A 25,452-nucleotide genomic window follows, 5' to 3' on the forward strand; every position below is an offset into this window, starting at 1 on the left:
AATCCAAATTGTCGAAAATTTGACTTGATTTCTATTATTATCTAAATAACTGCCAGTCTTCAAAAAAATAAACAATTTAGTTTCAACCAGAAAATCTTCGTAAAAACCTGCAGTTTGTTTTTAGTTAAGCTTAACTTTTTTAGTTTTCCGCGCATTATCAGGTACTACAAAAACGCATCCAAGTTTGTCGTAAAACACTTTGCATTTAAGCTTTTTCAGCCGTAATTTGAACTAAACTGGAAAATTTTCAAAAATTACTCTTATGTTCAGAAAAAAAAACTTTTTGAAATATTTGAGTTTCAGTTTGATTTCAATCTCGTGAAGCGATCGAGTAATGTTTGTTTTTTGAAAAGGGTTAATCAAAGAGAAATAACTGTTGTAGCAAAAAATAGCTTCATTTAGTGCTTTATTGGCAAGTCATTTAGTGCTTTATTGAGTTTCACAAAAGATTTCGGTAAAATTGTGCAAATAAGTTATTTAAAATTTAGAATGTTTTTGACTTTTTTGCAATTTTTTAATTTTCATTTCTTTTTAGGGCAAAAAATGACAGGTTTTTGATTTTCTCTTTTTCTACTTACGCGTTGCCTAAATCTTTCATCACACAGCGCACAAAAAATCGACACTCATTTGAAAAACAAATCTTTTTTTTGTAATTTTTTTAAATGTTGTCGGAACATTCTGCGCTACTTGCACTGCACACCGGCTTATCATGTTTTTTTTTAAAATTTCAATCATCTTTTTCTTTGGCTTTTTATCAAGCACATTAATGCTGGATTCTAAATGTTCATAGCTCAGACTAAAAGAAAAAATGGATTTTGAGAAAATTGCTTTAACCAACCGAAACAAAGTTTTTCCACTTAAAGTAGATTTATATTGTTTAGAGCTTTTAGTGTATAAAAAATTTTGCATATCATTATTGGCCTACAGGATCTGTAAGGTTTTCGCAATAAAGCCTAAGTTCTCTTGTTTTCGGGGAAAATTTTTTCATCTGAAAAATTTCTGGTCACACAATGAAATTCAATTGTTTGACTAGCATTTCTGGTGTATAAGGCTTACTTGGGTAACCAAAAAACCTATTTTCACTAGAAGTTTAAAATATTTAAGTCAAATTTTAAAAGGAATTACAGAAAAAGGTCTGTTTTTTTTTCAGAAAATATAAGTAGAAACAACTTCTATCAAGGAGGGTCGTCCACCTAAGTCCGCCCCACATAAGTAGTAGGAAACCCACCTTTTTTGCTGATCGGTCATGCTTTAGAATTTTTCAATTTTGTTTCTGTTTAACAGGAAAATAATCCCAGCTCCTAAAATTTCTTCCCATTTCGCTTGAACGGACGGGACGGGGCAGTCCTATTCCTTCCGCTATATCCTCAAAATATTAGCCAATCAGAATTGGCTAATTTGACACATTCCGTATTTACATTTTATGGAGTGAAATTTTACTGGAGTAGTTTCCATAAGCAATCAACAAAAATATTTTTCAATTTGACTTTTCGCCGAGTGGATTTCTGATATAAAATTGAAACCGGACAAATCATTGATTATCAAAATCTTTTTTATCTCATTATTGCATATAACTTATATCAGACACGACGTAACAGATTACAAAAATTAGCATAATTGTTTGTTAACTCAAATCATTTTTGCAGCAGAACCATTGTAGTTTTTGCTGTAAATTTGTTAAATAAAACAGAATATTCGATCACAACTGTCAGAATAAACGTATAATATAAAAGAATTAATAATGATTGTAATAACTCACCTAGTTAAGTTACTTTATTAACTAGAAAACAACCAAGATCATTTCTAAAGAAATTAGCAATTTTGATCGATTCGATCGATGAATTAAAAAAAACAATCCGCGTCAAAGCAATTTATTACGCTGAAAAATCAGATTTTATCTATTCTTTGTTGATTTTATCCGCCAAATTGGCAGCCAGTATCTAATAATTGCATCAAATATTATTTGTTTATTTGACTTATTTGAGAATTTTTCAATATTGGAACTTTTCAAAAACTCGCAGTCATGGAAATTATTTTGAAGCCAGCGGTTGTTTATTTTGGACTCATGGTCATCCAGAATTTTTTCATCAAATCGCAAGCAGATGAATCAAGTAAGTTCCAAAGAAACTGTTTTTTTTTTCAATATTTCTAAGGGTAGATTTTTTGCACAAAGCATAAACAAGGAACAAAGCATAAAACCCTTTTAAAAAATATCTGAACATTCGATTGTAGAAAAGACGAACTCTCTTCAGCTATTCTTCGTTTTTTGCTTTTTTTGCGTTTTTTTTTCATAAGATGCGGTTTTTGATCACATCCTGATGACAAGGAATCGGACAATGGATCAAATTGGCAGTCTTGGTTGAGTACTAGATAAATCGTCTAATTTTTTCTCTTTTTTTTCTTTTTTTTTTGGCAATTGTCTTACAGCCATCATAGTATTGTGCATCGTTTCTGATGGTTGTCGCCGCTTTTGTTTGTGTAGAAAGTTCATTTTTATTGGTTATAGTATAAGTTTTAACTATAAGTTATTTTCTGTAATGATGATATTTTATTTCAGTTGCCTTCTCCTCCCAGTTTGAGCAGGGCTCCACTTGGCTCCCCTTCCACATGACCGGCAGATCTGACAAGGGGGTAAGTCTAGTAACGTGTTAAATCCCGAGTCACTCAATCTCACTAAATCACTCGTTTTACCATCAGTGCGACGTTTTGTTCTGACTTTCGAAGAAAAAGACTGAAAACAACTTAAAATGTGTTTTTTTTTATCTGATAAAATGTGTCTTTTTAATTAACAACTTTTGACAATATTTCTTATTTAACATCATAACATCACTGTGTAACATATTTAACAAACTAAACTAAATTAACTTTTTTTACACTAAATGTTGATGCCCAGCTTAAAATTTATTGAAAATGAGATTTTAATTTACCAAAGAGTAAGGTAACAATCCTCATGCAATTCTCAGCCCAAAAAGTAAGCAAAATAGATACATTTATTTCTTAAGCTACAACGGCGGTTTTCATAAAGAGCTGAACAACTAGTTTTTTCATCATTTCGCTCGTAGTTAAAAGATCTTAATAATGGTTTCACATACTCAACTTGAGTTCGACCATAAAAATGTACCTCGAAATCTGAAAATACACAAAATGAAACCCCCTTTTTCAATCTCTGTTCAAAACACAACAGCAAAGCTTCCCATAAGATCAAGGTACCTTGGAAAATTGGTATTGTTTAGTAATTCATTTCATATTAATGCCGGCACGCAGCTCCGTTTGAAGTTTTTTGCGCCGTCTTACGGCAAGTTTTTTAACCAAAAGCAGCATTTGACTGTCCGTTAAATTGAATGAATCGACTCTGAAGGTGATATAATTCCCTTCTTTCTTTTTTTCAAAAAAGCGCTTAGAAGTATTCTTTCTATATAATTTTACCGCATTCATATTTTTCGATATTAATTTTTGTCAATAATTTTTCTTAAATCAGATTAACAGATTGTAAAATCAAATACAAAAGTGTCGCATTTTTTAGGAAAAGCTTAAAAATGGTTTTGTTTGTAAATTAGTATTTTTAAATTTTTCAATCTTTTCTTACTGTCTTAATTTGGCGTGTTTTTCAATTGATTAATATAATCTTTTTCCAGCTTAACTGTTTTTCAGATTTATTTTCAGATTTCCAACGCCTGTCTAGACAATTAAAAAGCCAACTTTGTGTCAAAAAAGAGCTGCTTTTTGTATAACCAAGCACCTGTCAAATTAAAGGTATGCTTATTAGAAAAGAAAAAGATTTTTTATTTTTTCAACGTTGGGTTAAAATTGGGATCATCATAGCCGATGATTAGTAGCGTAAAAAATTGGCTGTTTTTTTGAAAAAAATTACTGAATTTTTTTTCAGTTTTTCAGTAAAATAAATATCGTAGGCTTAATGTTTTTTATCGTTATCACTTTAAAACTTTAAAATAAAATGTCTCTGAAAATGATTTTGTCTTCATTTTTTCTCATTCCAATTGGGTTTCTAGGGCCAAGAAAAAAATGAATTGGCCTTTTTAACTGATGTGTTTTTTGTGGCTCTATCGTCAAAATTTTCATGCCAACTTTGTTTTCGCGTCAAATATTTATTATTCATAGATTAAGAAGAATTAAAAATCACAATATACCGTCAAGTTATAAACGGTCGGCTTGTTTTACTCGGACAGCGCTTTTAAAAGCTCTTAGTTGGTCTTTTATGTTTTACTGATTACCAAAAAATTTGTGAAGTTTAATTAGTCAAACAAGGGCGGCGAAAAAATTTAACGAAAAAAGTGTTGAGCATTGACCAGTGATTAATTTTAAAAACGAATCTTCAATTTATTACACAGTTTTCAAGTATCGCCTGAAACAAGTCTATAAAAACTGGCTAATTTTAATTTTTTTTGCTTTCTTTGTGAGGTTTTTGCTTAATGTCTGGACTATTTGAATATGGATTGTAAAAGTTTGGAAAAAAAAACAGAATACGTAGGTTTTGTTGTCGTTTTCTTGATTTTCCTGTTTGAAACTTCGCTTTTTTAATGAACCAAAAAGAATGCAAATTTTATCATAAATGCAAAATTTTCATATTTACAGCTTGAAAGTCAGGTTTTTTTTGTTCATGTTTCATGATCGAAAGTTAACCATGCATACAAAAAAACTCCATCAGAAAAAGAATTTTGATTATAATTGATACTTTTTGACTGACATTTGTATTTCTCAGACTAATTTCACAAATTGTTTCTTAGACACAATTCTTTTGTTATCCATCCGTGTCGATATCTTATTTTTCCATGCCTCTCAATTGATTGAAAAATAATGATCACTCACAATTATACATACAAAATGCCCCCAAGGCTTTTTCCATTTTCGAAAATGAAGTGAAGAAGTCCTTCTTTGTTTTCGTTATCTGTCAATGATTTGCACAAAAATATTGGACTTAGCCCATTCACTACGCAACAAAACATTGACTAATGTCTCAGAATTCGCGTTGGGGGAAAAAACCTTAAGGCAGGCCACCTTAACAAATGTCAGTTAACATTGAACCCTTTTGTGTGGTTTTCAACTCCTTTGTACTTCGAAATATGTTGGAAAAAAGGTCGAATTATGTTGATAAAAGAAATTAAGCTAATGATATTACCACGTGTTGACATTTTCAGCCTCAAAATGAAGTCGAAACAAAGAAGTAAAGTCATTGATTAACTATACTTTTTATAATTTTCTCCCTAAATCTCCCTTGAAAGTACTCCAATTGAAAATATATGAGTTCGATTCATTTTCGCTCAAATTAACTTTTGGCCCTGAAGCACAGTCAGAAAAAGTTTGCCAAGGTCCGGTCGTAAAAAAACTACAATCTTTCAAAAAATTGATGCAGCCGGTGTTTTCTGTCCATTAATAGTTTGAAAAATTCTGCAATAGTATGAAACGAATATTGGAAACCGACCTGTAGGTCATTGAATTGGAAGTTATGCAAAATTTAGCTTCTAAAAGTCATCCAAAAAGGCCCTGTCGGGACTCGAACTCGGGTGGTTAGGTTGCTAATCGTTTGTTTTTTTTTGTTTAGTTTGAAGCTGTAACGACTGGCGACAACAAAGGGTTCAAAGTGTGTGACGTAGAAAAAATGAAAGATCCTCAAAATCTGCTCATTTCTCGTTTCATCCAGCCTCAAGATTCAGTCGAACGAATCATGCTTGACATTCAGTGAGTTTTTAAGAGGCAAAATCGGGAGACAAGAGGGGAGCGCGACTTCTTTACTATCCCCCCCCCCCCCGCCTCCAGCCTCAGTTATATCCGATTCTCTTAATTTCGTGTAGCTATATTTCAGAGTTTTCAGTTGCCAATTCAAGAAAAGTATTGCGATGACTTTTTAATCAGATAAGAATTTCACTTTGAAAAATTGTGAAAATTGTGAGAGCGTTTTATCGAAGAAGTGTTCACTTTAGATCGAAAGTCAATTGTTCTCGACTTTTTGCCTGGAATAATTGTGAAAGACAGAACTCTGTGACCTTCTTTATTATTTAGACCTCTTTTGTTTCGGTATAAAATCGAGCTGGAGAGTAAATCTATCACCTGAACAGCGAATATACTCGCTTGCATAAATTGTATCACTAATTAATATCGATCCCTTTGCTTATAAGCACAGCTGTCTTAGCTTTGCTCAAAAAGATATAAATCAAAATTTGTCACAGCGCGAAAATTACTCTTCCTTGTAGATAATCAAATTTAAGCCAAAATCAAAACAGAGCTCTTCTGTGATCGGAAATCTACAACACGTTTTGTGGTCAGCCTAGAGCAACCATTTAACTTGATATTGAAACCTATTAAAACACTATACATAAACTCTTGCTGTATAAATTTGACTTCTGCATTGAATTCTGCATTGAATTGCAACTCCAGTTTGGGTTCGATGGTAAAATTTAGGCAAATTTTTGGAAAATAAACGCAAAGTTGACCCGAAATTGACTAACTTTTCGAAGCGCGTGGGTGACAAAAAGTTTCAAAAAACATGTAAATAATAGTTTTTCTTGGCACTTACAAGTCGAGAAGTCGCAAGTTTGAGGTTTGTTTGGTCAAAATACACGTTTTTGATCGCCTCGAAAGGTGTTCTGCTTAATCAAGATTCATGTACTAGACTCGATGGCTTTAAACACGTCAAACAAAAGTCCGAAATCAAAATAAGTTTTCATATATATCAAGAAACCTGTTTTCATGATATTAAACAACTTCGTTCCAATGAAATCATGTTTGTTTTCCTTTGTTTTAATATCGGTTCTTTAGGAACGCTCATAATTTCAAAAACCTGCATAATTTCTTTGCAAAATCCAAATAAATTTATGGCGTTTCCCATTTTTCTTAAAAATTTTTTGATTCCGGAAAATAATTTTTACGGTCTACGCTTGCGTGATTAGGCGTTTGAATTACGCAACTTTTGCAGATGGAACAAATATTCTGATCACACGGATCGATATCATTACCTGTTCCGAACTTCCGGTAGAATCAATCAAATAGACTGCATTTCATTTGCAAATGCAGTTCGACTAGCTAAATAAACTTGAAAAATTGTTTGACTGTTTGCAAATGTAGTCAATAGTTCTTTTGAATTTTACCGCCAAACAATGTGTTAACAGTTCAAATCATACAAGGGTAATCAAATATCTGGGTTATCCATTTTTCATTTTCCTCCTCTGCGTTCCCAAAAAAAAACCAGTTCAGAAACAATACATATAAATCAAATTTCACAACAATTTTAAACTACAAGAGCAATATATATTTTAAGAAATGATATGAAAAATAATACGCCGGGACGCACAAATAATTTCTGTTTCAAAAGAATGGTTGGTTGAGCTTTCAATATCTATTTTCAGGAGAAAAAATCTTGAGCCTGGGATTTTTGAAAGTGAAGTCAATTCTTTCAATTAAATCGCCCAGCCGAATCATTCCAAAGGATCTCTTCTCTTCAGTATTCTGAAATTAGTCAGTTTATTGAAAAAACCGTCTTCTTAATAACAATTTATTTTTAATGAGCTACAAATAAACTTTTATCTCAAGGATAAAGTACGCTAAAGTTATAAAATTTTACTTAGAAACAAAATTGTATGTTTTGTAATCGTTTCACTTGAGGTTTTTGTGGAAAAAAAGCAGAAAGTAAAAAACTAAACGAAAATGTAAACATGTTTTTTTGTTTTAGATATACGCTAGAGGGCGACAAAAAGAATTCAAATTTGAAAGTGGGAATTGTCGAAACTAATCAGCCAATGAACTTCAACCAGTACGCGGACACAGCTTTCAACACCATAAAAAACAGTTTCGGCTCAAACTGGTTGCCTCTATCCGATTATCTGGAGCTAGAGCTGACCAAGGGTCAATCTGGGTTTCACATTGCATTTCTGGATTTGGGTGCCTGTTTGAGTTTGCAGTCAATGCAAATTAAGTACTTATTCTGCCCCGATATGAAAGCAAACTTGACCCACTTCGAGAGAACCACAGTTTTGTAAGTTGTCGTTGGTCTTCTAAGCTTCAATTTTTGGCATGCTTTTTCAAAACGATTGCAGGAAAACTGTTTAAAAATTACATTTTCAACAGTTGCAAAGTATTGACAAAAAGTCTGCAAAAAACATTCTAAAAAAACTTTGTATGCTCAAAATTTTTGTATTTGCCATATGTTAAACACGACTTGGAAACCCTCGATTTGAGAAGTTCACATAAAAGTAGAACGTTTGCTAAATTATATATAAAAGTCTATTTAATTTGGCGATAATGAACAAAGGATGGTCTAATTTTAGTGTGCAGCCCGTGCAAGGGCGGTGTGTGCAGAACGCGAAGGCGGAGAGCTTTCCCGAGAACAACTGCAAGAGTAGCGGACTGTGGCGCAAGGCCACTCCCGACGGAGACTGCAAGTGCGACCCTGGATTCGAACCAGACCTCGGCTTCCAGAGTTGCCTCAGTATGTTTTATATTTTTCATTCTTTCCTTTTTTCTACAAACATTTTTGTTCAAAATTTTTTCTTTTTCTCGGAAAATTTTTTGTTATTTATTTCTGCTGTAAGAATCATTTTTGCAAGATTCAGCTAAAGGTCAAATCAAAACACTCAAAATCAATAGAATTATTCTGCAAATCTTGACGTTGGTGTATATCAAGGTTGAAACTGAGAACGGGATCTAAAACACGCCACAATTCTTCTCAGAAGAAGTCCTGATATTTGTTTAATGTGATCCATACCTTGGGTCAGCATTTCTATCAAAACATCAATTGCTTCTTACAAACACATTTTCCCACTCTCCTTCTGGTTAGCCTTAATCCGTGGAATACAGTGGGATTAGTTAGTAGAATCGTAAAATGCTACTTTTAGGAATTAATTTGACTTTGATTGTTCGGTAAACGAAAATTGTGTAAGCAAAAGTCAAGCTCAAAATTTGACATGGATTTAAAGACTTATGAACATTTTTTTTCAAGGGTTTTCACTGACTTTTCAAAGAAATGAATCAAAACTTTCAAAATCACCTGGAAAAAATTGCGAGAAAGTTTTTACAGTTGAAATTTTCCAATTCGATTTTCCATTTGAGCTTAATTTTTTTTTAATATTCTGAAAAGAAACAATACTATCTAAAATCTGATGATGAAGGGCACTTAATAATTGACACTTATTGAGATATTAGAACCGGCTATTACTTAATGATTAGTATTTCAATGGTTTAATAATATGCATAAGTGAGCGATATTTATTTATAAGGGGATTTTCTCTAAAATTTGCATACGATGAAATAGTCTGCAAAAAGCGATTGCATGGTCAGATAGAAAAAGATCTGAATTGGAATTGCAAAAAATGTGTTTGATTGACATTTCAAAATTGGGGAAAAATATGCGATAAAATTGATTCTAAGCAGGTGAACACATTTAGGTCGGACTTTTTGTCGATTTTTATCAAATTTTCACAGTAATCTGTTTTTCCACTCAAGGTATTCACAAAAGTTAAATGGCATCGGAAAAATACACTCAATAGCTCTGAATTTACCCAGTTTTCCTTAAGTTTGTTGGTTATCACCTGATTATCTGCTTTTCAGGCAGAATTTCTTTTCTTTGGGAAGAAAAGACTCTCATTCAATGCAAAATATATTAGATTTTATCTATTTTTTTTTCCGAAAAGAAACAGGAATTCAGACAAACTTCCTAATTTTAGGAGCCCAGATAGTGTGTATTATTTGCCCAAATGTCAATTAGTCTATTTTTTAAAACACAAAATGATGTTTTTATTTTACAAAAATAGCCCTTTTGTCCCGCTGTTATCGATTTGGTCTTGCAAAATATAGTAAAATAGGGAAAAGTGAGAATTTTTGTCTAATTGATTCTTTCAGAATGAAGACGAACTGACTGCCGTCTATCAAACAATACAACCACCCACAAAAGAAAAAACTATACAAGGGTTTTAAAATATGCAAAGCTATTTAATGAAAAAAAAATTGCGAAGCTTTTGATTTGAAACGTTGACCTGATAGTTGCAGAACTTTATTCTAGAAACATGTTTCAAAATATTCAAAAACATATATATTTTACTTTTTTTAAACTATTTGTTGGTCTATTCATAACCTGAATTTTTTCAGTGCATGACTTTTTTCACTTGTGTGACCTGCAGGACATGACTTTCAGGTGTATGGTCTTTTCTTCACGTGAATGAACCTTTTTTATTTATGATCTTTTTCACGTGTATGACCTATGCTCACTTGTATGACCTTTTTGGACTTTATTTCACGTGTAAGGTCTTTTTTTAACGTGAATTTAACTTTTTTTATACATCTATGACCTTTTTCATGTACATGACCTTTTCTCACGCGTATGACTTTTTTCTCTTTTATTTCACGTGTATTGCATATTTATGGCTTTTATTTCACGTGTATGGCCTTTATTGCATATGTATGGCTTTTATTTCACGTGTATGGCCTTTACTTCATGTGTATGGCCTTTATTGCACATGTATGGCTTTTATTTCTCGTATATGGTCTTTACTTCATGAGTATGGCCTTTCTTTCATTTGTATGGCTTATTTTTAACATGTATGGCTTTGTTCAGAGTGTCCCGAGGACTACTACAAGGTAGAGAGTGGAAACGAGAGATGCAAGAGGTGTCCCTCCAATTCAGACAGACAGCCATACATGTACAACAGAATGGACACTGTGGCCACTAAATGTGACTGCAAAACTAACTACTTTAGACAGCAGGACGAGACTGTGCACACCCCATGCACAACTGTGCCCAGCAAACCACTGTTAGTTAGATGATTAATTATTAGTTATGAGTCAATTAAATCAATCAACTTAGTTCTAACTTCACCAATTAGTGTAATTGGTAAAATTCAACATTTATTTTTACAAAAAAGAGTAATAATTTAAAATCTTGTAAGCAGATTGAGAAAAATGTTGGGCAGAAATTTTCGGAAAAAAAGGAAAAGTTACTAAAAAAGTCAGATGTTAGGCTAGTTGAGTCGCGCTAGTTAATTTTTCTACAAAGAAAAGTAAAAAGGGCTTGTTTTTTTTAAAAAAAAAAACGATTTTGTTACCCATAATAGAGAAATTACTCGATCTTAACATTCGGTGTCCCAAATCAATCAAAAAACAGCCGATTTTTATATACTGTTTTGAGTACATCATTTGGAATATTCAAGTGCTGAAATCTACATTCAAGTTTACACACGTCAGACGGAAATTTCCATCTTTCAATCAACAATAAATTTGTCCCCATCAATATATAATTACCTCTCTTAGCTATTGTAACTTTCTAGAAACATCTAAAGAATTAAATGATTAATCACATGACTTTCAGTCTAAGTTCAGATTTTTTTTTCTGCTTTTGTGAGGCGGGTTGTTGAATTTTAAATAACCCCGAACAAAGAAAAAATTTTCACATCTGCTTCAGAAATTCAAAAAAACGTGTCTTCTGGCCCTTACTGGCTGAAAATTTCGCTCAATTTTGTTCATTTAACTCGCTGAATTATTAAGACCACCTGCTAAATAGACCTGCATATAAAACTGTAGTTGGCTTCATTAAAAAGTCCATTTGAATTCATTCGAAACTCATAAATGCATTTACTCATTGATGAAAAATCCAAATTGACTGTTCATTATTTTCGATAGTTTTTGTCGATTAATTTTTAATTACGGACTCAAGATTTTTTGAATTGCCTGAGACGTGACAGTAATTGCCTGCTGATTTGCCACTTGGTCCATTTTTGAGGCGGGTGTTGGAAAAAATTGGACAAAACGACAATAAATTTTGAGATTGCTATTACTTTTTGACTAGCTGGTAATACAATGGCTTACAAGACTAATCGGTAATTTTCTTTGATAAACGAAGTGCTTTCTATTTCTTGATTGACATTCAGTGCAATTATAACTTAAACTTTTTAGTTTAAAATCTATCAAGTGGTCAAGAGACATGTTAAACTTTTGAGGTTCAGCATAACTGATGTTCAGTTCTTGTTCTTAACAATCCAGCTCTGTTTATCGGTTAAGAATATGATGAGGCGTTGACTAAATCGTTCATTAGAAACAAGTTCTTAGTTTCAAAAATCGATTAAAAAAACATTTAACATGGTGCGGCATTTCGACATCATTGGGATTCGAACCGCCAGCCTTCGTTTTCTTAACTTAAAAAAGATTTAAGGTCAATATCAAGATTATGTTGTTGCTGCTTACTTAGGGAAAATTAAACAGGTTTCAACTAGACAAAAATAAAGTTACTAAGATTGTTTTATTTTGTAGGGATCTTCGAGTGGAAGTAAAGTACACTAGCTTTGCATTGTCGTGGCGTCGACCAAGCTACAACGGAGGACGATCCGACATGTTCTACGAAGTCTCTATCTGTCCTGTAGTCGTTTCGGGAAGCTCCTCGGGCGTCGCCGTGGCCACCTTGGATTCCGACTGTGAGCCGACTCTTCTCCGTAATGACGTCACAGTGTTCTCGGCTACTGGGTTTCTCTCGGAGCGGAGGTACTCTATTCGGGTGTGCGCTAAAAATGGAGTAAGTTCTCAAATGAGGGCAGATGAAGCGGAGAGAAAAAGTTGCGAACTGTACGCAGAAACAACAGGAAAAGAACGTAAGTGTACCTACTTTTTTCAGTCTTTTAACCGTTTTATCGGGGAGTTAATTTATTTTTAAACTAAAAGTTTAGTCGTTAAAAAGTTTTCCGACACCCTAAAACCCCGTCTCTCGTAATCTCTCAATGGGTAAAATTCACCGCGATAAAACATAATAAAGATCTTCAGATACATTCGAGAGTTTTAGAATAGTTTTTTATTCAAAATTAAAAAAAAATTATAAATTTCGCAGCGCACTTAAACTCAATTCTCCTAATATTGACTCTAAAATATGCCAATGTCAGATTAGAAGAAATCACTAGTCGATGAGCAAATAAAATCATCTCACTTCGTGTGACCAAGCAAGGCAAATGGCTGCCACATGTATGAAATGTAAATATTTCATGCCTATTTTTCCCGACTGAAATTAAGGGAAATGGGCCATTTAGGGTGACGTATGTTGACAAGCTAATTGTGAATCGATTTTGAACCCACTTGACAACAATTCCCAGTTCAACTTGAGGTGAAAAGTAGCAGAGCCGAGGGCCTCACAAGCCGAAAATTTTATTATACTGCCAAATAAGCGAGTTTTAAGCATTTTTAAAATGAAAAATTGAAATAGTATCAAATTTATTGTAAAAAAAAACAAAAGCTATATGTGCTCAAAATAAGTTTATGGTAATGTGTCGGCTAAATTAGTAGGTGCCCAAGATTAGGTTAATTGGCGGGTTGGAAAGTCAAATTGGACGTGACTGAAATTGAAAGAATGAAAAATGTTACGACCATAATTCACTCTGACATTGGAAGGGTTTGAAATCCTTTTCTTGGTTAGACAAAACACTACACATTGTGTAATAGGCTGTTATTAGGGAAAAATTCTGGGTTGAATTGTAATTTAATTAGATCTTTTTCTGAAAAATTTCAAGTGCAAGAAATTTGTTTGCAACATGAATAATTTTTAAAACCAGGCCGAATGGAAAGAAAAACTTTTTAAAATTTTCACGCCTGAAACGTCAAGGAAACTTGAAAAACCATTAAAAAAATATGCAGTTATTTTTTTCGTTAAATAGAGTCAAAAATGGGTGAATTTGATGTTAATGGAGTCCCAACGATTTATATCTAATTTATTATATCTCGAGAAAGTAAAAAATGCCCCACCCCTTAGGATTTCTTCCTCCTGGCCACCAAAAGGGTCCCCCTTCGGTACTATTTTAGGACATCCTTTTTGCAGACTGATACTAAAATTTTTCCAAAGGCGCTTTCCAAAACCTTTCAAAAAGTGCCCAAAAAAATTTTTAAGCGGCGCAGAAAATTTGATCAAAATAGGATCTCTGTTGAGATTTAGGAGAGCTTGGAAGGTCAACTTGATCAAAAGTTTCTTGAAAATCCCACCTCGAGAAAATCTTAGATCAGTCTGTGCTCACTATTTTGAGATATCCATTTTTGGCTGACTGACCCTAAAATTTTTCTAAATGCGCGTTTCGCGCCAACATATACTAATTTTGAGCGAGCTCGCGCCGAAAAAAAAAACCATTTTTTGGTCAAAATTTTGCAAAAGTGCTAAAAAAAAATTTTTTTTGTTGGCATGTTTTTTCAAAAAATTACAATACGGCCTAAAAAAATACAATTTTTCGATAAAATTTCGAAAATTTTTGAAAATCCGCCCCCCTACCCTGGAGAAAACCTTAGATCCGCCCTGCTCAATTGGCTCATGTTTTTGTTTGAATTTTTCAATGTTTCTATCTGGATTAAGTATCATACCAAATTTAGATTATAAGATTTATTAAACGATTTTGTTGCAGTCTACAAAATTTCAGTAATGTCATAGCTGTATCTCATTCAAAACAATAATATGCTGCTAAGTCATTTAGAATATCTAAGTAGAATGATGCGATTAATATCATCGACGAACCATGAAAGAATGGTATTAAGATCAGAAGACAGACAACTATACGCCATGGGTTTCTGCTTCGCGGTCAGACTTAAGAAAAAACAATCAATCTACAAATGTTTTTTGCCGCCTTTTTAAACTTTAATATCAGATTTTTCAAAGTGAATCTTTATTTTCGAACGTTGGCAATCATGTTGTATTAATTATTTAATAAAAATCCCTTAATTTTCAGCTGTTTTGTGTGTCTATTGACTTGTGACGGAAGGAAAAAAGGGCAGCCAAAAAAAGTTATTGAGGCCAAGGGGTAGCTACAGACAAAGGACAATTAAAATCAAAGGTTTTGTAAGCAATCCCCCTAGTCTAATGCAAAAGAATGATTTTATTACAAAGTTTAATATTCGTATATGTTTAGACGTTGGATACTTCAGGAAGGGCATCTGTTACTAGAGTTTATAGACATCATAGGAGGAGAGGGAGGGAGTTGTGTACAAGATTCAAAATCAAAAGAATCTGCAATTTTTGGTTGCATGATAATCTATTCTGTACCAATCTACTCAATGTCAAGTTGTCCTTTAATATAATTAGGATCGAAAACTTCAATAGGGTCAAATAATGGCATTGGGTAAAATGACTTGCAAACTAACTTTCCGGATAGATTGTCCTAGAAATTAAATGTTGGATTTCTCAAACTATTTCCCCCCTTTTGCAAGAGGGGTTGGGGGTGGTATTGGTTACTAGGTACAGTATCGCATATGTTTAATTTGTATGTTGATTTATTTCATTCAGGGGTCGCAATTTTTTACTAAAAGGGGGCAATAGTTTAAGAGATCCAAAATTTCTGTTTCAGTGCGAGTTGACAACCTCGAACTTATCCCAGAAAGGGAGACAATCGCGATCCAGTGGGTGGAACCACAAGTGCCAATCGACAACCCAGACTTACTCAACTACTCAATCACAGTCTACTTGGGCGCAGTCGTGTTCAGTCACGTGACCACGACCAAGTGCCGGGCGGCCTTCTCGGGGTTGAGTTCGGGGGAGTACACGTTCTCTGTGGTAGCCAGATATGATGGAATAAAAGGACCCCAGACTAATTTAACCCAGAAAATTCAAGGTCAGCACCCGGCATATTTTATCCGGATCATCACATATACTTTTGTGATATTTTTTTTTCATTTGGCTTTTAAAGGCCTTTTTTAAAGCTTTCGTCTAATATTGTGAAGTTTTGCTTAATATTTCATGAAAATGACCATTTATCATCCAATATATCAGATATCAAAAGCGAACATCCGATGAGGTTCAAGCGAGAAAGTAGCATTGAAATCAATGAGAAAAATCTGTAAAACGCACTAAATGCCTTAAATACTAAAACGCACTGATTTTTTTTGTTTTTGTTTATTTTTGAATTTTTGACGCATTTTTTTTTGTTTTCATAAACTAAGCTCAGTTCTCGTACCGCGTTCGTTGTTTGAATTATACATAGAATAAGTTTCTTTTTGTTCAGGTCTCGGCCCAAACGGACGACAAATGGACTTGTTCTCCTCGCCCGATCCAGGGGTCATGCTCATGATCGGAGTCGTCGTCATCGTCCTGCTAATCCTAGTGACCATCTTCATATCGGCAGTCTGCATCCTCAGACGGAAACACGCAGAGTGGGAGAAGGGGCTGGGGGGAGGGGGTCAGGGACTAATGGGCGGGGCCGCGGGTGTAATGGGGGGACATAGAGGGGCCTTTATGGAGTACGAGACGAGCAAAGCATATCCCTATCTGGGTGAGTTCAATTCTGTAGTTTGAAGTTTTCTAGAAATAATTAGAAAAAAATATTACAAAAAATTTTTCCTCCTGAATTTTTTTTCTATTGAAATGAAATTCAAATTGAATTTTAAGAAAGCATTTTGATTTTTCTGTACATGTATAAATCTCCAACAAAGTTACTTTCAATTTAAGAAACAATATCAGTTTTTAAAAAAATAAAAAGCAAAGAATTTCACTGAAAAGTGTTCTCAATTTTCTTCGGCTCCTGAATTTTGAATTTCCTAAATATCTTTCTTCTACTTGTTTTCATCTACTACACAATATTTTTTGGGGCTAAAATTTACATTTTGATTTTTTAATAAATATTCTAAACAATTTTTCTTGTATTCATTTTTAAACTCAATCGAGTTTTTTCTATTCTGTAGGATACGGTTCTGGAAGTGGGGCTAGTATGCCTTATGACTTCACAGCTGTCCCTGTTGGGCAGACATTCATAGACCCCCACTACTACAATCTGGAGGAGATGATGAATGAGTACACTTCACAAGTTGACCCCCACACCATACACTTGGAGTTACCCCACGACGCAATTGTTCTAGGTGGGCAAATAAATACACTCCTAGTTAATAGTTAACCCCCTTTTTAATACTATTATTATATTTAACTAGTGGCTGAGCTGTTTATTTATACTTCTTTACTTCTATGTATACTCTTTTTGGCTTCATTTGATCTGGGTGAAAACAAAGCTTAAACAATAGCAGGAAAAAGTATTCGTTTTCTGATTCAAATTCCCTTTGACTATTAAGTCGCCTGGCCGATTTGAAGCGATTGTGTTCAAAAGTGTCACAATTAAAAAAGACGCCGCCCATAATCGAAACAGTCTATCGTATCCGTTACTGGAGTGCTTTCCAATCCACCAAAATTGGGGAAAATAATCATCCCAGCTTAAGCCAAGTGTTCTAATTAGTCCCCTTACAATGGGCTAATTGCGTCAATGGGAATACTTATATATGGGGGTAGTATTGTTTCTAAGGGATGGGCTCGTTAGTGATGGAGTACTTTTAAAAGGATACCCGAGGGAATGAAAGCTAACTAATGATTGACGCCTCCGTGACTTTTCTTCATAATTTGAGCTAATTTTTTCAGACAGGAAAATTATGAAGAAAATTTTCAGCTAAGGAAAATAAAAACATGGTGCGAGTTTGCATGGCAATTTTTTTTACCTCGGCATAAAGAAAACATCCCAGTAAAAATTGATTTTTTTTAGAAAAGTTTGTATTTTTTGTTGGTTTCATAACATTAATTTCTTGTTTGCCTTTGAGAAAAAAACACGATTTTGGATAAATTCACGTGAATGATGACTTGAGTATGAACCAACTAAAAATAAAATTGACGCGAAATTGGCTAATTAAATCTCTCTTTCAAGTGATTTTGTCCGCCCTTCTCTCCAATTTTGACCCTTTAACCCTAGGCACCAGGAGAGAAAAAAATCACAAATCAGATAGTAGGAATACAACCAGGAGTACGTGTAAATAAAACAGGTAGATAGACTAATATAGACTAAACGTATAAAATGATAGATTGTGATGATGTTAAGTGAGATAGATAAAGCGTTAATATGCACCCGCGAATAAATACCGGAGCATTGTGTTATGCTCACAAAACAGACCAAAGACACGAACACGCCACACCCAAATTACCTTTTAAAACCCCCCTTCCCCAACTCCTTACCCCTTGAAAACACAGACACTATAGCAGGGCTATTTCCTTCCGTTCTGAGACGGTTATAGCGCCCTTGCCTTTTTGAATCCCAATTTTGCAAAAGATGAAAAATAAAAAATCTCGTATGCATGTGGATATGACTGTTGTTTTTTTTCCACTGGAATAAGTCCAAAATTGAGATTATTCAAATTACCGTGGATGATAAATTTTATTTATAACTCTAATCAATGTTCCGTTAAGTGATTTCAACTTGTGAATTGTACATTGATGTTGGATTTTTTCGAGTTGAGAAAAAATTTAATAAAAAAAAGTTGGAATTAATAACTAGAACATGGCCTCTAGATAAATGAAAAAACTTGTGTTATTTGCCGTTGCAAACTTTTTTTGAGTTTGAAATACTACTCAAAGTGAGTTTTTTTCAAAATAAACATGAAAATATGAGTTTTTTTTTTGAAATTTTAACCTAAGTGAATGATTTGAGTTTTGTATTGAACTTCTCTATTATGATAACAAGCTTTGTGATAAGTAGTACAAAAAAAAGGAAATCCTTTTTTTGACTCTTCAGAAAGCGATTGTTTTTCTTATCAATGAAACATCATACGAACGGGTAGTAGTTCTTCAGAACAGAGGGTGTGTTTTGCTGACATTAAATCAGAGAAAAAAACCGTCCCTTTTCACTTTTGAAGCAAAAAATTGTCCATTTGAAAAGCCTCTCGATATTAACTCCTCACTCTACTTTGAAGAAAAAAGAGTTTCAATAAAGATCCTTAAAATATGAACAGGTTATTAGAATTTAGAGACCGTTTTTAATGAAAAAAGGCAGCGAAAATTCAGAAAAGGTGATTTTTTGAAACATGGTTGAGCAACGAAAATCAACTAAACAAGCAAACAACTAATCTCGGGATTTTAAAGAAGAGAAAAGTCAAGAGAGGAAAGGAAGGAAAAAAGGTTATCCAATTCTTGTGCGTAACAACGCTCGGGAATCGAACTCATTGTCATCTGAGAGCAACTTAACCTATTGGACGGAACTCGTTAGATTTTGTTTTGCATGTTATAGTGTTTTTTTTTTCGTTTTTCTCAATAAAATTGAGCGGAATTATAACTCGGGTTTTCTGTTTCCTGTTAGAAGAGAGGTTTTTCTGTTTTTACAACTTACTTCGAAACACTATTTTGAGAAAAATTTGTACTAGAGATTGACGGTTTATTCGGTTTTGTGAATAGTAATGCCCGGGAATTGAACTCCTGTACCTCTACTTTTCGCTTGACAACTATAAAGACATTTTTTGTTGCAGAGTATGTTGTATCTTTGGTTTATATGACTGTCACTGCCCGGGATTCGAACTCCTGAGCTTTTGCTTTATGTAATTAACTTATTTTTTCTTGTTGCAGAGAGTGGGTTCTTCGGCTGTGCTGGAAGCTACACTTCGACCGACCATTTCCCCTCCAAACATCCCGTTTTTGTGAAGATGTGCAAACAGAAGGAATCGGACCAGTTCAAGGAGCTGTTTTTTATGGAAGCGACAATCCTAGGACAGTTCAACCACCCCAATGTATTACAGCTTCACGGGGTATCACTCAAAAGTTAGTACTTATATCTATTTCGTTAATTATTACTAATTTACTTAGCAGTACTAATCGTAGGCAGCTTTTATGTTAAAAGTGTAGCGTGAATATATTTGGAGAGAAATGGTATTGCAATTTGAGTTAAAACGCAAGCCCCCACCCCTCCCCACCTGTTTGATTTTCACATTTCCTTTTGCTAGTTCTTTTTTTTTCAACTCCTAACAAGTTTTTTATTTTTATTTTTTGAATGACGTTTATTAAATTCATGTGTCGTTACTTGATACCAAATACGTAAATACGTTAATATTTTAATCGTTTAAGTTGTGATAAAAAAGTGAACATTTTTACGATGCAACAATATGCCCACTTCTAAATGAGTATCAAGTTTAAGTCAAGTTTTCAGAAGTGTTCTTGTTATCATTTATAAAGACTCTTTATTAAATTAATATTGTCCAAACCAACTTAATTGGCTAAAAACGCCAGATATTAAAATATCATCACCAAAGACATCGCTGGCTTTTTATGACTATGCTTGTCATTTTATCATCTGTTTTTCAAATTTGACAGTTTAAATTTAATTTTGGAGAGCCCTCGTCAATATTCTGAATCAGTAAAGATGAATGATAAACGCGCTTTGATAACTTCAAATTTGCCTCTTCAAAAAGCTCTTATGGCAAAGAAAATGACAGCGAAAAGAATACGTTTAAACTTTCTCGGCCAATTACCCTTTGAATTCAACTTTAAAGATCAGAAATTCGGAAATCTGACCCGAGAAAAAGTTTTGTTTTGGTCTCATGAATCAAAAGGCTTGACTTGAGACTGAGCACAAATATAAACAAAAAGTTGTCTCTTTTGAAACTATTTTATATTATTAACCAAATTATAGCTAATGAATACCAAGTGAAAGCCTATGCATGTTATTTTTGATTTTTTTTCCACTGAGGTTTAAAAAATTTATACCTTTTTGACTATCAACCCACTTTCCCAGAGATATTCAAATATTCAAATGGGGGGTTAGCATTTTGCTAATGTTTTAATATTCGCGTTACTGTACCGTTCGATTTATCGTTAATAGAAATAAAGAATAAGTATTCCGTTTTTTTTCGAAAGTCGGTACAAAATTTCAAAAGTTTTTCAAATTTAATGAATTTTTTTTCCAGGTGATCCAATGATGATGGTGACTGAACACACCACCGGTACTTTCTCAGACTACCTGGAACTAATATACGCCCACCAAACAGTATCAAACAAACTGGGTGGTGGGGGAGGGGGAGGTGCCGACCAACAGGGGGTCTCTTTCTCTCTACCACCGGGACAGATTGTGCACCAGATGAGGGGTGTGGCTTGCGGTATGCAGTACTTGTCTGAGCTGGGATACGTGCATAAGGTATGCTACGCGCTACTGATACCACCTCTTTCTGCTGCGCATAGCGAAATACTTTTTCGGTCTTACTACTAATTTTGAGCAGGAAATATTTTTTTCGATCAGAAAATTGATGATATTAAAAACGTAGAAAAAAATTTAAAAAAATCTTGCTTAGGAACGAAAAAAGAATTAAATGATTTTGGAAAATTTCGTGTTCGATGTTTAATTCTCACGATGCTTGTTTCAACTAACTTTTTACTGGTATTGTGAGAACTGGCGATCGACCAAACAGTAAAAAGTTTTGAATTTTTTCAATTATAGCTCTCAGCCAGCATCAGGGGCGGATTTAGAGGGCGGGGGTACGCTTTATACTCAGGGATTCGACCCCCTGCCGACCCAAAGGGTCCCCCTCTAAACTACTTTGAGATATCCATTTTTGGTGACGGCCGTAAAATATTTCTAAAGGCGCCTTTGGCGCAATGTATACTAATTTTGAGGCGGGAGCGCGCGCCAAAAAAACGCAATTTTTTGGTCAACATTTTCCAAAAAAAAAAGCCTAAAAACGTCTTTTTTTGGGGCCTGTTTTTTTCAAAATTTTGCCTGCGGCGCAAAAAATCTGGCCAAAACAGGGTCTTTTTGGTGCTTTGGCAGAGCTCGGGAAATCAATTTGGTCGACCTTAAAAAAACAGGTTGACAAAATTTTTATTATTTTTTTGAAAATCCGCCCCCCCCCCTCGAAAAAATCCTAGATCCGCCCCTGGTCAGCATAGCAGCTCAAAATTGTAGCCCACCACACTGGTTTTTGTATTGTAGTGTGCATAATTTGAATGGCGCTACAATTTTCTAGGGTGGTTAGCACTATTACCAAAACAATTTTAAAACGTTTCCTTGTTGCGACGAATAGTTAGAATGGAGTTGTTGTTTTGCAGGTGCTGTGCGCCAAGAATATCCTGGTTTCTCAGAACGAAGTGTGCAAGATTACTGGATTCGACCAGCGCATCCTGCTCGACCAGGAACAGAGCCTATTTGGAGAATCAGGGGTAAGTGTTACGTCACACGACACTGCGATACATTTAGTTCAAAATACGGTCTAGCGAAATTTGGAAGTGAAAATAAGTTATAGCGAAATTGTATTGGACAAGTTACACTTAAAAATATCAAAAATTGCGAAACGAGTTTTGAAAAATCAACCAAAAAAAAGTTTTAGATTTTTGAAGTTTTTGATTTTTAATGAATGCCCAATTTTCGCCTGAGCTTTTGACAGTTCTTTAATACAAGCTAATAGTAATTCATTCAATCATTTTATTATTGTTTACAGTTCGAATTGCCAATCAAATAAAAAAAATTAATTTTTTTATATATATATTTTTTTGATTATCCTTTTCCCCTTTAGGTCAGTGGTGAACTATTGCCGTGGAGTGCGCCCGAAGTGTGTTCCCTGAGGAAGTTCTCCACCCACTCTGACTCGTGGAGTTTCGGAGTCACCCTGTGGGAGATATTCGCATTCCCTCACCAGCAGAGACCCTACTTCGGCAGAACAAATCAAGAGGTCAGTAACCTCTACTTTAGTTTTTCTAAAAATTCCCAAAAAATTGCTGATTGAAGTCAACTCACAAATTGCTCTCGATTATTAGGCTTTGCACAAAAAACTTTGGATCTTGTTAACTATCCCCCCCCCCCATGGTACCTTGTAACGAAAAAGCATTATTTTCTACAATGGTGCCCTCTATAGAAAAATGGAAATTTAGAGAAGATGAAAATAACTTGCCGCCGTAAAGCTACTGTACCGTCAAAAATTCAAAACCTGCGAAATTTATCTATCCGCCAGCTTCCATTCTCAAGTACATCTATCGTCAATTTTATCTTTTTGCATCCTCCTAAAATTCCCTTCGTAACAAATCAAATTTAACGAAGCGCTACTAATTCGTTATCACAAGTTTGTTCTGAAAAAATCAAACGAAAATCGGAACTCTAAAATTGACTTCAATGGATGGAAAATTGTAAAATAGCTGAAAAAAGAAAAAATTCATTATCAGATTTATGACCCAATTGTAAACAGGAAATACTTGTTTTTATCAATTTATTTAGGTTGTAAAATGATCATTTAGATAAGTGCAAAAACAATTTAAATAATTCCAGCATTATTCTATCCCAATCCCTGAGGGTTTTAACAAAAAATTAGATTTTTTAAATTGCCCTAGGCTAGCCGTCTACGTTTTACGATATCACATTGCTTTTAGCAAACCAAAAATACATCCGATATATAAGCATTTAAGCATTTGATTCCCCAAACGACCATTTTTGCAATACTTTTACTGCCTATAGTAACACGATCCCCTTTTGAAAAGCAGAATTGACGCAATTTAATTAATTCAACAATCAATGTGATACATGTGTGGAAAAACAACCCGTTCACACCTTTTTCAAACCGAGAAATGAACAAAAAATTAAAGCATGTCTTTTGTAATGCATTCACACTTGACTTTGATTTTTTCAACAAGCCGCTTTCTGTTTCACATTGGATCAATATTCCAAATGGGTCCTAGGAGGCAAAAAGGTCCTCAAGTTGGTTAACGCCTTTTTACCTACAGAAAATCAATTTTTAAAATTTAGCTCCTTTTTAAGTAATTCGGTCAAATTGATCCCCGGAATTTATTTTCCCAACTCAAATTAAGACCGGTGGAAGGAAAGAACATCAATGCCTTGATAAATCACCTACAGGGCTCTTAATTTACTTTCAAGAGAGAAAAAAAGAAAAGCTAACTTTTGAACTTTTAAGAGTAAAAAATCAAAACTTGATTTTACTCAGAGGAAGTAAATAAACTTGCGGTAAAAAATAGAAAATGAAGGGCAATTAATTAGAGTTTTTCTTTGATAGACTAAATTTCGGCAATAACTAAACATATGCACCTTTTTTCCTACTTATTGAAAGCAAAACAAAAATTGAAAGTATAGAAAAAGACTTAAGAGAGTCTGTCTCCGGGGAAACTTAAAACAAGTTTTTTGAACACCTTAATTATCAAAATTTTGTTTAAAAAACAGCTCCGCTTCACCCTAGCCTTCAGAGAAGGTCGGTGAGGTTCAAAAACGAAAAAGAAAACTTAAAGATCACCTCCCTAAGTTAGCAAACTAGCAAATTAGCTCAAAAAAAGGGTTTGAAATTTTTGAGCTGTAGGAGTAGGACGTTCATTTTTCAATGGAGACACATTTTTAAAGAACCTAATGATTTTATTTTTTTATTTATTGCAAAAAAATCGAATTTTTTAACTTAATTTTATTTCTTCTCTTTTTAGATAATTAGACTAATTGAGAGTGGGTACCGACTGCCCGCCCCTGGAAACTGCCCACTGATTCTATACGAACTGATGAAGGCTTGCTGGTGTGACGAGAGGAATAAGAGACCAGATTTCGCCCTGATCCAAGAACAGATGCATCATATGATTAGGAGACAAGATTTGCTACAAGAGACAGTCGCTGCTGCTAACATGAAGTGAGTTCGAAACCCTTTCTGTTCGAAATCGTTCTATTCATGATCAATTTATAAAAACAAGTACGCCTTTAAAACAAACATAGCATCAAATTTGGCCTAAACATTTTCAAAAGTAATTTCCGCTTTGGCTCGCTATCAAAAAATATTCAAATATCATGCGTATTTCTCACTATTTCAGGTCAGCGAACTCCAATTTGAGCCCTCATAACCTTCAGAACAACCCTTCGAGTGGATTAAACATGAGCACACTAGCTTCAACCAACTACTTCACCCTTCCCCCCTCGTCTACTAGCGGGTCACTCCCCATCACCACCTCCGACTGGCTCATGTCAATCAAACTCCCCCAGTACTCGGAACTATTCGCAAAAAACAATATAATTACCACCGAGGATATTTTAATGTCAGTCGACGCTTCAGTTCTTGAGCAGATGGGAGTGAGTTCGACAAAACATAGAAAGAAAATGATGGATGCGATTTCGAAATTGAAAAAACAACAACACTGTGCCAATAATATTTCGACAACTTCAAGTAGCAGTCTAACAAAGCAGAATATTGACTTGGCGAATAATCCACAAAACTGCATATCTTTGCAAACATCGCCAGTTTTCTCGGAAATATAAAACTATTTTGTATGAGTAATTTTTCTAAATGTTATTTCTGATATGTGATAGAAATTTAGACACAAACCAATCCTTAATTGAATGTTTTTTTATTTTTTTCTTTAAAAATCAAATTTTGTGCAAGGATTTTTCTAGCAGATGCAATTGTTTTGTCCGAAGCAGTTTTTTCGGATAAATGATTCCAAAAAATGCATTAAAAAACGCATTTTCTCAGATTTTTTTTCTGCCGCGCATAAATTTTTCTCTAAAAATAACTTTTTGAAACAAACTTTTGTATGATATAAATGTTTATACCATCATCACGCGAAGTTATGGAGCTTTAGTTACAAACTGACTGACTTTCATAGACATTGACTCGGGGTTTTTTTAGTCCCGCCTTTGATTTTTCTGAAGTTCGATTTTTTCAAAGTCAACTTAGAATACTTAAATGCAAAATGCCGTGTGAACAGTTTTTGAACAGCTTTTTTGTGATTTTACAAGGCGT

At 34.1% G+C, this 25,452-nt stretch overlaps 2 protein-coding genes across 2 annotated transcripts in view; both read left to right on the top strand.

The window, feature by feature from the left end:
* LOC134853964 (AH receptor-interacting protein-like) overlaps positions 1–25,452 on the top strand; it is a 567,995-nt gene that overhangs the window by 129,448 nt on the left and 413,095 nt on the right. The gene's annotated exons all lie outside the window — the stretch shown is intronic.
* On the top strand, positions 1,338–25,063 carry LOC134854305 (ephrin type-A receptor 4-like). Its single transcript, XM_063870506.1, has 16 exons — positions 1,338–2,111; positions 2,558–2,631; positions 5,561–5,697; positions 7,685–7,987; positions 8,280–8,440; positions 10,562–10,757; positions 12,250–12,584; positions 15,303–15,566; positions 15,957–16,223; positions 16,633–16,806; positions 19,319–19,510; positions 20,653–20,879; positions 21,788–21,898; positions 22,252–22,407; positions 24,152–24,348; positions 24,527–25,063. Exons 1-16 carry the CDS (start codon positions 2,024–2,026, stop codon positions 24,966–24,968), a joined length of 3,324 nt encoding a protein of 1,107 aa, XP_063726576.1. The 5' UTR covers positions 1,338–2,023; the 3' UTR covers positions 24,969–25,063.

Source organism: Symsagittifera roscoffensis, chromosome 9 (assembly GCF_963678635.1).
Source record: "Symsagittifera roscoffensis chromosome 9, txSymRosc1.1, whole genome shotgun sequence".
In the NCBI taxonomy this organism is placed as follows: Eukaryota; Metazoa; Xenacoelomorpha; order Acoela; family Convolutidae; genus Symsagittifera; species Symsagittifera roscoffensis.